Here is a 13,147-nt window from a genome sequence, read left to right as displayed (position 1 = left end):
CATAGGAGGCAGCAGCAGCAGGAGTTATATCGCAGAGGTGTATCCATTGTTTTTACCTGAGGGTATCAAAGAGACACTGCACACAGCTGCAATATACAAACCATGACATCCTTTAAATTATTTTCTATGTTGTTCCAGTTATTTAATGTGATCCTACTTTGTGCCCTTCACTGTTCAATGATATAAAAAATGTAGCTAATGTTTTGTCACACTGTGCAAAGTTTACTTAAATATACAGCGTGGCACATACTGGCACATATGAGGTCTAAAGTACAGCTCTGTTTGGGCTATAATAAATTTATACCATTTATGATGCACCTGTACCGCACCTTGTATTTAATTGTGAGTTGGTGTAGCTGTGGCCATGTTATGATGTTTGACCTTTGTAAACAACAGGTTTGAACAAACAGCAGGGGGGTGGAGCTTCTGTGCCCACAGCCAGATCTGTGTGCATGTGTTGACCATATTAGGAATAGTGTCCTTTTTTTTTTTTTTTTACAATATACAAAACCAGGAGTAGAAACAACAATTTTTGTGCGTGTGCTGACCCCCCTTTTTTTTAGAAACTTAAAAAATTAGTCTGTGTTTAAACATCCATCATTGCAGTTTTATAAATATATGACAGAAAATTAAAAAGTAAAACAGAGTCCCTTTAAATGAAGTAAGCATTGAGCATTTTTCACATAAAGGTTCATTTGGGAGAAATGGTGTAACTTAATATCATGAAAACAAACTCGTTTTGGCTCATGTCTGCATGGACTGAAATCTGAGCCTCTACATTTGGGTGCGTCAGTGTAAATATGCTTTTGCACGTGATGTTTCCTCATGAATTTGTGTGTTTTGTGTCCCTCCTTTTGAAGCTCTCTGCTGTGGAATGTGGAGGCGAATCTCCACAACTTCACAAACTGAAGTTTGTCACTGACAGACATACCAGCTGGTCCTGGGAGCGTGATGCATTTGTGCAAACCAGTGCGTGAATGAAAGAAAGCACTGTCATCCAGAATAACTGTGTTAGCTGACGCATTCTTGGATTTTGTGCAAGGTTGGACTGGAAGCTGTTTACTGCTACATAATGAAAGAGCACATCCACATATACACCGGAGCCTCACGCAGACTTCAAAATAAAACAGCAACACTTTGCACTTTGACCTGCTATTGAAGACTTGGTTCCCATTAGTGTCCTTAATGGAGCTCCTCCGTACGACTGTAAACAATAGTGTTCTTTGTTATCCTGTAAGAGAGACAACACAGTTTTCTCATTGATTGTAATCTAACATTTCAGTCAGCAGTGTCATCGATTTCTCTAGGCTCTTGTTGCTTTTGCACTTCGAGATGTAAACATGCAACTGTTGCTCTGTTTTATAACTACTAGATGAGCCTTTTGTGAAAGAATAAAGTTTTATATATTATTATAAAACTCTTTTGTAGATTCCTCATTTAACAATGGCCTGTTTACTGCAGCTTGTTATAATCACTGTGAGATGATTTGAACTTTGTGACATAGCACCAGTAGGATAAGGTGAAGATCTGTACACTGTGGGCATAAAGGAATGGAGATGGTGTTTAAACGAGGCAGCTCAGTTGACTCTACGGGGTCTGTGAAGAATACGCAAATGCAGGTAAACTCAGTAATACTCAGACCAGTCAATCTGGCACCAAAAACCATCAAAGTCACTTTCATCTTGAACATGTCTACATGTCAAAATCTTTGAGCAGCTGACATGTGATTGGATGATTAATAAACAATTAACAATCAGTTGAACATGAAGTAGGTGGCCCCTGAGTGTCTATTAGATCACTGTTCACGTGCCAAACAAGTACTTTTATTCTTAAACCTTAATTATATAGTTGAATTGTACTCGTAAAATGATTCTTGGTGTACAGGTTGAGCCATTTTTGTATTCCGGTTGGCAAAGAATGGAGGCCCAGCCCCACAAGTGAACTAAGCAAACTTTACGTACTCTGTAATTTGAGTCAAAATCTAGTTTAAGTACTTTTGATTTAGATTATATTTGTTTTCAAGTTTGATTTATTAAGCACCAATACACGTTTGAAGTGTTTAACCAACACAAACATGTGGAAATGTAGGATTTATCCTTTTTAAAAAAAATAGTAAAGCAACATCTGACAGCTGTTTCCTTCAATAAATGATGGATTTTTTTGGCATACTGTATCAGACATATTTAATACATTCACTAACTCACAAAACTGCTCAAGGCAGAAAACAAGCATGAACGTTTCTGAGGATAGTTTTGTGTCTGCGTTTATAATTTGATCATTAAAGGAATAAGGAATCTGACATGTACTGTGGGCTCAGTGGGGGCCCAACAACAGCTTTCAGCCCTGGGATCCCTGAGGAGGTCACATTAAGTTAAACAGTAACTTTCTATAGAACATGACATCATTCACTTCTCCATTGAACATCGAAATCTCCAGAAATCACTTTTAAACAACATTTTACAACATAGAACTGAACCATCACATTATTACATCGATAGTTTTAAGTTATTGTGGTTGATTCAGTGGAACATCTAAATAGTAAACTTGACTCTTCAACCCCACAATTTGTGTTTCTACATTTTCCCTGAATGCCCTTTGTCCTTTAACTTGAACACAAAGTGTAGAAAGTTTGAATTATTGAGACGTTGCGTGATGGAGCAGTGAACTGAGTGATTCACATCATGAAAAAACTGTAAAATATATATCTGCAGTGTTTGGATAAATCTGTGAGCTTTACACAGCACATTGTTGGTACAGATTCATCAAACTTTGGGATGATTTCATCTCTAACAATGTATCATATTATATTACTTTGTCAAAGGAAACCCTGTAAAACCTGAAACTGCAGAATAACTTGATTCCACTGCTGTTAAATACATGTACAATATTTCTCTTTGCAGTATAGTTCAGCTTAATGGGGTATTAAATTACAGAAGTCAGCAGTTAATGTTGTAACTGGTTGAGCTGAAGCTCAAATCAATTTCAAATTCAAATTTGTCACATACACAGTCATACACAGTATGATATGCAGTGAAATGCTTACACAACTGCTCGTGACCTAAAGGAAAAAAAGGCTATGAATAAGATAGGAAATAAATATGAAAATTAAAAAGGGTCAATTTAACTAGGAAGGAATAAAATAAAATATAAAAATTAAAGTTAAAAATGAAATAACTGTACAACAACAAATTAGAATGAAGGGTAAATTTAACTGGGAAAGAATAAGATGAAATATATAAATTAAAGTTGAAAATAAAATAACTCTACAACAAAATACACAATATAGAACTATATAAGAATGTATGAAGAAATATATATATATATATATATATATATATATATATATATATATATATATATATATATATATGTGTATATACAATAACAGCAGCTGTACAGTATTAAGTGGAAATGAAGAAATATAATGTCCAGTGTTGTGCAATCCACATTTGTAAGTGTCTTGTGCAGTGCAAATATGCTTAAAGAGATTTAGTGATGAAGTGATTCGATAAGATGACCACGCATCTAATCAAATTAGTGTAAACAAAGTCCAGAAAGTCCAGTGTGTGTGTAAGAACCATATGTGTGGGTCAGTACTGTGTGGTGGTGTGATTGAGAGACCGTATCGCCTGCGGGAAGAAGCTCCTCCTCAGTCTCTCTGTGTTGGTCTTCAGGGAGTGGAATCGCTTTCCTGACCTCAACAGAGAGAACAGTCCGTTGTTGGGATGGCTGAGGTCCTTCACGATCTTGCTGATCTAAAAGTGAAGAATATTTGTTGAATTAAATCAAATTACAAGTTCCTTGTTAGTGTTATTAAATATTATATATATGATAATTAACAAAGATTCTTGAACATGAACATGTAACATATTTAAATGTTTCTGGTCAACAGTTGAAACCGGTTAACTTTATTCTGTATAACTGGGTAATAACAAAGTAGGAACTACTGCAGTTTTATAAATGCAGTAAAGTCATGAAAGAGTTAATTGTTTTATGTATTAATTAGATTTAATTTTTCATATTTATCAGTTTGGTTTTAATTAGTTTATAAATACGGCACTTTTCATGTATTTGACTTCTCTATAAAACGAATAACCTTTGTATTCTTTGGCTAAGCATCATATGTTCATTAAAACTGACTGATTGTAACTGGAAAGTCACACCTTGTTCCCACTTAGTTCTGTGTTATATGTCAGTCCCAGTCTGAGAGGATCGAAACCTCCTATGAATGTGCGCCACAGGATCCCAGTCGGAATCACTTTATCATTCTTCTGGACGAGTTCAGACAAAAACGCCGCATAAAACCGACTCTGTCCGTAAGATGGACGTCAGGGAAGAACCCAAACAAGTAGTAGAAAGTATGGAGTCAGAAGGGCAAGCACCCAACCCTCCACCCTCTCCTCCTGCTTTGCCGGCTGGACTAGTGATGGTTACTCCAATCAGGACAGATAATTAGTTATTTTAAACTTCCTTTATTTTCTCCACACGGCTCACTCCACTCGCCGTGACATCATCACTAGTTTACAGAGACTAGAAAAAGAGACAATATCCAGCGGTGGCTCTCTGTGTAAAATAAGAATGATTTGATTGCTTCAAGCTGATGGGAAGAAAACGTAGCTTGTTACAATCAATGCAGAAGAGCATCTCAGAATACATAACAGGTCCAGCTTTGAAGCAGATCGGCGACAGCTGCAGAAGACCACACCGGACGCCACTTCTGTCACCAAAGAAGAGGAAGATTCTGCAGGTTTACCAATATTAGGTAATAGAAGATTGAAAAACAGTTATCTAGTCTGATTAGTCTCACTTTTAGCTCTGATATTAGATTGATGGGGTCAGAATTTTCACATAAAAAAAACCATGAAAGCATGGATCCATCCTGTCTTCTTGGCACATCTGATTATTGTTTAAATCTTACAGCCCTCCTATTGTTGCTGAACATGTCCAGTCTTTCATGAACACATGTTAACTATCTTCTGATGGCTGCTTCCAGCAGGTCAAAATCAATATGGAACAATATGGGACAAATAATTAAGTCAATCCACTATTTTAAATGTAAAAGTAACAAAGTGATCTTGAACTTATATGTATGAAGACAGCCCCACCTGCTGGTAAGATTGTGTGGTATTCATATCGAAAAAGTACATCATCAGCAATGCATGATGCAGAGTAATGCTTCTTGACTGCAATATGTGACACTTTAAGCTTGAGAAAGACTGGAAATGATTAAAGGTCAAAGGTCAGATTTCTATTCCACGTCACTAGTGCATGGAATCACATTTCTTGACTTGTGCACTATTTATTTATCCTTTTCAACATCCATTTCATTGTTTTTCAGAGCGAGGTTAGGGATATTTTGTTTCCCATCATTAATGAAACTTTTTTAATAATGTAAACATTAAAAATGACGAAAAGATGAGACTGAGTAACTTTTGAGGTCTGGTGGAGCAGTGGGAGTTTAGGTGTTTTTTCAGATATAAAGCAAGAATGGCCTCATTAGCTGCCAGCATTTGCAATGTAAGCAGTATGTGTATAGTTGGTTTACTTAGGCTGTGGGACTCACATTCATGTATAAATGTATACATTCGCTGTTATGTAGGCAGCAGTACTTGTTCTTCATTTCAAACAAAGTGGCAAATACAAAGTACTGCGCAGAGCTGCATTTCAGTGAGATAAATAACAAAAATATGGACAAATCAGCTACAGGTGTTACAGGTATTCCATGGGGTCTGTTTTTATACAGAAAAGTAGAGACAGGAGACATGAGTTGCATTTGGTCTGCAGGCTCTTCCTCCTCTGAGGTACAGAAGCGTTGCAATGGCCTATCGCGCTCACAACTACTTCTCCCTTGTGGCGTTGCCACGCAATCACGTCTTCATAACTTTAACTGAAAAGTGCAATACCACCATGAAAAAATGCTTTTTACATTAATAAATGTTTTACAAAAAAATACAATTGACCATACACTTGTAGGTGTCACACAGGCATCAACAGCTCATTGTTATCAGTAATTTGGACCTGAAATCCTCCATAGCTTCATTTGAAAGAGGATAATCCCTGGAAACTGAAGCTGTTGTTTTTTAAAATGTCTTCACACAGATTTTTAAAAGAACAAACTGCCCTGCTGTGAGTGGTGGCTGCTCATTGCTATAAAGCTATAGCTATAACCAAAGCTACCAGACAAAACAGCAGTTGCCTGGGAACAAATTACAAAAAATGCCACATTTACCCAAGTGAGTCCTAGCTGACAGACAGCCATGATGCAGCATGGTGATTTTTGACCTGTCAAACAGCAGCAGTCTGACCGCTTATCTATTTACAGCTCTTTGCAGTGACAGTTGGACGTGTGGCAACATTCTTAGGCTGAGGAAAGAGATAGTCAAGTATCTTCTGTTTTTCTCTTCCCTGCTGTTTTGAACTGGGTGTGAGGAGGCATTAATGCTGGTAAGGAGTCAAAAGTGTTTTCTGTTCATAAGTTTAAACTCACTGCAAGTCTTCTGATTTCTGTTGTCATGTTAGCATTGTTGTCATGGAACAAAGCAAATGATACGGTTACTCATATTTTATCTAACAGGAAAGGTAAAGCTTGACTTTGTCTACAGTTACCGCTGCCTGGGTAACGTGATCTCACAGACTGGCTCCACGGTCAACTCTGTCGTCACAGCGCATTAGTGGAAAAGGTTAACTACAGACTAACAGCATGGCCAAGGGAACGAAAGCCAAAAGAAAGACTAAAAGTAAGAAGATCACCTTGAAAATGGCCCAGAACTGCGTGGAGCTGACATTGGATGGTAAACGCCGACTGGATCTCGCTTTCAAAGGGATTACAGCTGTTCCAAAGTGCATCCAGAAGCTCTTTCACATGGATGAAGTGGACCTGAGCAGGAACATGATCAGAAAAATTCCAGATTTTATTGCTCAGTTCATCAAAATGACTGTTTTGGATTTGCACAGCAATTATGTGAGTGTGACAGATAATGTCTAATGTTTACAACAACTCTTTAAAAGTAGGTAAATAAATGGTAGCTACTGTATAGCAGCAATACTGTGGGGCTGCTACACAGTTGTTGTGTCACACTATTTTAAATAATTTTAAATAATTAAATATTCCAAATATTTAAAATTAAGCCCATTAAAAAAAAAACAACAACCTCTAGATTAAAGTACTAATCATCAAAAGCCAATCATTAAATAATCACAAACATACGGGGACACCTTAGAGACCCGCTAACTGTAACTAGCCTGTTGGCAGCTGTAGTTTGCCCATTTCAAAATTGTACCATGGTTCGTAACTATGTCCATGTTTAATACACCAAAATCACCATCTGTTAAAAAATGTGTTATTGTTTCTAGCTGGAGGAGCTCCCCGTGGCTATCGGCTACCTGCAGAACCTTAAGGTTTTAAACCTGTGCAACAACCGTCTCACAAGCCTCCCAAGTGAGCTCGGCCTCCTGAATAAACTCCAAACACTGAACCTGGGTCTCAACCAGCTGGAAGCTCTTCCTGCCTCCATTGGTGCACTGGAGGACCTCCGCCACATTGGCCTTTTTGACAACAGATTCACCCGCCTCCCCAGCTGCCTCTTGAAGCTGAAAAAACTGGAGAGTATCAAGATGGACAGGAATCCAATTATTGCTGAGAAGATACCCACTGAGAAACCAGTCAGTATTTCAGAGAGCTTTTACCTAGTCAAAGAAAGCTTCCTGTGCAAAGAGTGTCTGAATAGGTGCCAAGCTGAGAGGAAGGCGCTGAGGGAGGAATAAATACCATACTGTGTTCTTAACTCAAGAGTGCCTTTCACTTACAGTACTGCATGTTACTCTGATCTGTACTCTACATAGTACATAGATTCAATTAATATCAGACAGTAACAGAAAACTTTGCAGTTTCCCTTGTAAGTGTATTTAAAGAATTATATTTTTACACACATTTTATACAATTACTATGCTTATAACTGCATGATAGTTAGATACAAATAAAGTGTTTTGACAGTCTGTTCGGTCTAGAGGGCAGCAGAGAGCACCCTTATCTCTGAGTACCTGTCACTGGCTTTAAACATTTAAACATATTTCATGTTATTAAACATACAAACGGTATCTTTTCCATGTGATCATAATTCATTCATCATGATCATCATCATATATGGAAAAAATTATGTTCCTGAAGTCTCTAATAAAATAATAATAATAGTAATAATAATAATAATAATAAAAGTAACAATGTTTTATGTACATCTCAGTCAAAGGTCTAGCAAGAATGAGGTTGTTTATTCATTTGCTTACAGTATTTCACATTACAAAATATCTCAGTATAATGTAGCATTAACTTGACTTTGAAATTATCTGTCAGTGATACAGTAAACAAGATACAACAACTGTTTATGTACACTTGGGGTCTTTCATGTCTCCTTAACAAAAACAAAAAACAAAATCCTCATTCAGATATCTGTCTTCCATTCGATGGTATGTGTGTGTATGTGTGTGTGCGTGTGTGTGTGTGTGTACACTTTAGTTTTTGACAATATAGTACTTAAAGAAACACACTCCACTTTTTTTGGAAATAGGCTCATTCTCCATCTCCCTCAGAGTTAAAAATGCAGCGTCTTCTTTCCGTAGGTTAACAGGACTTTGGAGCGGGATCTTAAGGGATGGGGCGTGGCCGGAATTTTTGCTCGAGGCGCCATATTAGCAGGCCAAACAAATGCTTGCTGTGTGGTCCGTTGTACACACACAGACACGCATGCACATTTACACACACATACCATCATATAGAAGAGAGATTTCTGAATAGGGATTTTTTTTGTTAAAGAAACATGAAAGACCTCAACTTAAGGTTAAGTGTATAAACTTGAACTTGAAACATCTTTATGATGTAACCGAAAGAATCATGAATCTGAAAAGCGACATTTCTGGATTTTATTTTTGTCGACTTATGAAGTTATATATATTATTTTGTATATTTTTGAAATTTCTTAAGGAGAAGATTGCTGTTTGGCTAATTGGTCCTAACCAGTTACTGTATAAAAGATGAACACTGTGACAGCACTTCCTCCCATTGTGCGAAAATGAAGCCAAAATATCCCGCTTGTGGGCGCTGCCATGTTCCACTTTTGGAGCCAGAGTCTGCTCAGTAGTAAAGTGTGGTGGAGCGTCTCTGGACATGACCGCGAACACGCCCCTTTACGCTTTTTACATAGCCCGGCTGCTCCGTCTCTAATTCTGCAGGGTATGATGACTGTTATTTAAAGCTACTAATTAAAGTGTTTATTTAGATTAAAACTTATCATACAAAACATGCACTCAAAAAAGGTCCATCTAAACAAACCTGTTTGAATCAACAGGCCTCTGTACCCTGTGTTGCAAAGAGTTTTGTTAAACTATATAAAAAACATGAATTTATCTTGCTGGAGAGCACATAATACACATGACAGATTACACATCCAAGCTTTAATCATCATGTCATGCCTGTGGGAGTTACCTGGAAAAAATGCAAAGACTGACTTAACATTAGACGGAGGCATGTTGTCCAACATCGGTCTAAGGTGTGAGTGAACCAGTTTTTTTTGGTTGTCATTAATAAGACTAAGACTAACTAATAAGAACATATCTGATAAAAAATATGATACTGTAAATAATCCTTAGTTTTAAATTTTTGTTATAGGAGGGAACATATGTGGTATTTTAGCATCAGACACTTAGTTTTCTGTTTTCTGATGAAGTTGTTCTGCATTCATTTGTGCAGATGATGTCTTTTATTTAACGAAAACACAAATCAGACACCAGCTCACAACCTTAAACATGATTATTGTGCTAGCAATTGGGTGTGATCCAGTGATGGATTCATGATTAGCTAACAATGAGGAATGGCAGGGATTTTTTTCTTTAGCAAAAGAAACAATAAAACAATGAAAAGACCTCGGGAGACATAAAACTGTTTTACTGTCAAGATATCAAAACTAAAGCCAATAACTTTGGTGATTTTCTCTATTTGTGCAATATTGATTAGCGTTACTGCTCTTTAAGGTAAATATCAAAACTATTACACTGTTTAATCCACAGCGATGCATCCTATTCTGTAAAATCATATTTTTGTATATGTTGTCCTGTGAGGACATCTGATCTCTGAAAAAACAACTGTTAATGAAGCTGGAAAAACAAACCCACATCTTGATCCTTAAAAAACATATTAATATGTATCTTAACAAAAACAATCACAGCTGAAATAAAAGGCTTCAGCCTACTAATATTAGTTCATAAAATACATTCTCGGCGCCAAAAGTGATGAGTTAAGGTGCCCATGGAGGCAAGGGTGCCACCAGGCATTTGGCCCCGGGGCAGACCCAAGACAGGCTGGAGAGATTATTTCTCTCGGCTCATATTCATATTAATATTCTTATTCTTCTATGACAAAAAGTACAAGTGTTCATTTAAGGAAATAAACAGAGCAGTAAGAGATATTTTTCAATTTTTTTATTTTTCTTATTTTTGATTTGCTGCCAATTACATGTTTTTATTTGTAATTTTTGTAGTGCTCCCTACTATGTGAACCCAACTGGGTCTAGACTGGGTCTAGAGAGTACTTTAAATTCAGGGAATTTAAAATAGAAAGTAGCTCGTCCACAGAAAGACTGGTAGCTCCCCTTACGATAAGGGTTCAGATCGTGCGAACAGGTGTGAAATGTGTGTGTTTAGTTAGTTTGTTTGTTTGCTTGTTTTAATCAATTTTAAATCATGCTTTTTATTTGTTTTTGTTTCTAATGTCTCTGTAAAGCACTTTGAATCACCTTGTTGTTGAATTGTGCTATACAAATAAATTTGCCTTGCCTTGCCTTGCCCTCACCTGATGTTTTATGTTTATTAGTTTAGTTTAGATTCTAAACTATCAACCCCAACAATCGAATGATCTCCTTTAATAGCAAGCGCTGGGCAACGGTGGAAAGGAAAAACTCCCTTATAAAAAGGGAGAAACCTTTGACAGAACCAGGCTAAGAAAGGGGCAGTCATCTGTCGTGACTGGTTGGGGGGTGAGAGGCAGAGGAAAAGAAAAAAGAGAGCACATGTTAGCTATATGTTGCTCACATTGCCTAAAATGAACAACGTATGGTTTTCTGGACTGTGAAAGAAAAGTCTCAAGTCAGTTTTCAGTGACGTGACTGAAGACTTTTCTGGATGGCCGTGCGGATGCTTGTCAGAAACAGTTCATTTCCTTTCTTGGAGAAATGAACTCCACCACGTAAAAAAATGGAGTTGTCGAAAAACCTGATTTGCGGATGCTCAATAATCACTCCATCGAAGTGGTCGACAGCCTTTCTAATGCTGGCATTCACAGTGTTCCTGTCCTTATTGATTTCGCCTGGATTTCCATATATCCACACTTGACGCTCGTTGATGGATGAATATGCAATTGTCATTGAGGGGAACTCTGTGTGCAATTGCATTAATTCCTTCTCAATGACAGAAGAAAGTTTACAAGCAGAAAAGAGTCCCAAATCATTGCCCCCAGCATGGATTACCAGTATGTCAGGTGGGCTCTGTGTGGATAGCTCCTTATAAAAACGAGGAAGGACTCCCCACCAGCGCATTCCTCCTTTGCCAAACCACTGGACTTTGGTATTAAGTCCGAAATTTTCTCCGAAAATCTCTTTTGCTTCACCCTCGGCTCGTCTGATGTAACTGGACCCAATGATCCACACATTTGTTTCTCTCTGGTCTTCTGGGCTCTCTTTCTTTTTCGGTGTGTTTTCACAGATGTTGGTATCACTCAAGGCTGTATCGTTTCTTTTCTGACCTGGGAGTCGGATAGTCCTGGACAAGGGACTTTTTTGGATGCTCTGTGTCACTGCTGCTTGTTCTGGCCTCTTGTTGTCTTTCAGTGTGTTTTCACAGATGTTGGTATCACTCAAGGCTGTATCGTTTCTTTTCTGACCTGGGAGTCGGATAGTCCTGGACCAGGGACTTTTTTGGATGCTCTGTGTCACTGCTGCTTGTTCTGGCCTCTTGTTGTCTTTCAGTGTGTTTTCAGAGGTTTTGGTATCACTCAAGGTCATATTGTCCATTTTCTCAACTAGGAGTCGGATAGTCCTTGGCGAACAACTTTTTTGGCTGCTCTGTGTCACTGCTGCTTGTTCTGGCCTCTTGTTGTATTTTGGAGTGTTTTCAGAGGTTTTGGTATCACTCGAGGTCGTAATGTCAATTTTCTCAACTACATGTTGGGTAGTCCTCGGCGCATAACTTTTCTGGCTGCTCTGTGTCACTGCTGCTTGTTCTGGCCTCTTGTTGTATTTTGGAGTGTTTTCAGAGGTTTTGGTATCACTCGAGGTCATATTGTTCATTTTCTCAACTAGGAGTCGGATAGTCCTTGGCGAACAACTTTTCTGGCTGCTCTGTGTCACTGCTGCTTGTTCTGGCCTCTTGTTGTATTTTGGAGTGTTTTCAGAGGTTTTGGTATCACTCGAGGTCATATTGTTCATTTTCTCAACTAGGAGTCGGATAGTCCTTGGCGAACAACTTTTCTGGCTGCTCTGTGTCACTGCTGCTTGTTCTGGCCTCTTGTTGTATTTTGGTGTGTTTTTAGAGGTTTTGGTATCACTCAAGTTCATATCGTTCTTTTTCTGAACTTGGAGTTGGATAGTCCTTGAAGAAGAACCTTTTTGGATGCTCCGAGTCACTGCTGTTTCTTTTTTCTCAGTGTCTATTCTCATCCTCTTTCTCTCTGGAGAGTAGCTCTCAGAGTTGTTTTTGCTGCCTTTTGAAATCTGACTGTATCGTCTTTTCAACACAGTTTTTTCTTCACAGATTCGTCTCTTTTTCCTTGGTGGAGAGCAGCTGTCGGGACTTCTGCAATTCTGTGCAGCATAATCCGGGCCTTGCTTCCTCTTGAGTGGAAGCTGGAAATGTGTTTCTTCAGAATTTGGCTCTGGATTTTGGTGGTCCATTGTAGTAAAGCCAGCGTAAGCTTGTTGACCTCCGCCGTGTTTACTCTGAGACATGTTAGAGTGTTGATGAAGTGACTGTGTTAAAGATTCAACTGTTTTAAAATGTTTCTCAGGTTTACCTTTGAATGCTGCAATCTCGAGTGTTGCAAATAAACTGACTGAAAGTTTGGAATTCTTACCCCTACTTAAGGATTCACTGATCAAAGGCATAT

At 38.1% G+C, this 13,147-nt stretch overlaps 2 protein-coding genes across 4 annotated transcripts; one reads left to right on the top strand and one right to left on the bottom strand.

Moving 5' to 3' along the window:
• The first annotated feature begins 6,107 nt into the window (after positions 1–6,107).
• On the top strand, positions 6,108–7,784 carry lrrc18b (leucine rich repeat containing 18b). Of its 3 annotated transcripts, XM_085462482.1 has the most exons (4): positions 6,108–6,233; positions 6,323–6,444; positions 6,575–6,961; positions 7,354–7,784. In XM_085462482.1, the coding sequence occupies exons 3-4, from the start codon at positions 6,701–6,703 to the stop codon at positions 7,762–7,764; spliced, it is 672 nt and encodes a 223-aa protein (XP_085318608.1). In that variant the 5' UTR covers positions 6,108–6,233; positions 6,323–6,444; positions 6,575–6,700; the 3' UTR covers positions 7,765–7,784. The 3 variants fall into 3 exon arrangements, with proteins under 3 accessions (XP_085318608.1, XP_085318609.1, XP_085318607.1); XM_085462483.1 differs by having other exon boundaries at positions 6,108–6,444; positions 6,603–6,961; XM_085462481.1 differs by having other exon boundaries at positions 6,108–6,444.
• A 1,549-nt stretch (positions 7,785–9,333) lies between these two features.
• Positions 9,334–13,077, bottom strand: LOC146704982 (uncharacterized). Its single transcript, XM_085462480.1, has 2 exons — positions 13,055–13,077; positions 9,334–12,980 (listed from the first exon to the last, which is right to left on the bottom strand). Exon 2 carries the CDS (start codon positions 12,933–12,935, stop codon positions 11,142–11,144), a length of 1,794 nt encoding a protein of 597 aa, XP_085318606.1. The 5' UTR covers positions 12,936–12,980; positions 13,055–13,077; the 3' UTR covers positions 9,334–11,141.
• Between the last annotated feature and the right edge of the window lie 70 nt (positions 13,078–13,147).

Source organism: Copadichromis virginalis, linkage group LG7, assembly GCF_057382275.1.
Source record: "Copadichromis virginalis isolate Kocher_CV1m ecotype Utaka linkage group LG7, C_Virginalis_male_GT1.1, whole genome shotgun sequence".
In the NCBI taxonomy this organism is placed as follows: domain Eukaryota; kingdom Metazoa; phylum Chordata; class Actinopteri; order Cichliformes; family Cichlidae; genus Copadichromis; species Copadichromis virginalis.
Note: the sequence above shows the minus strand (reverse complement) of the source record. Positions and strands in the feature narration are given on the sequence as shown.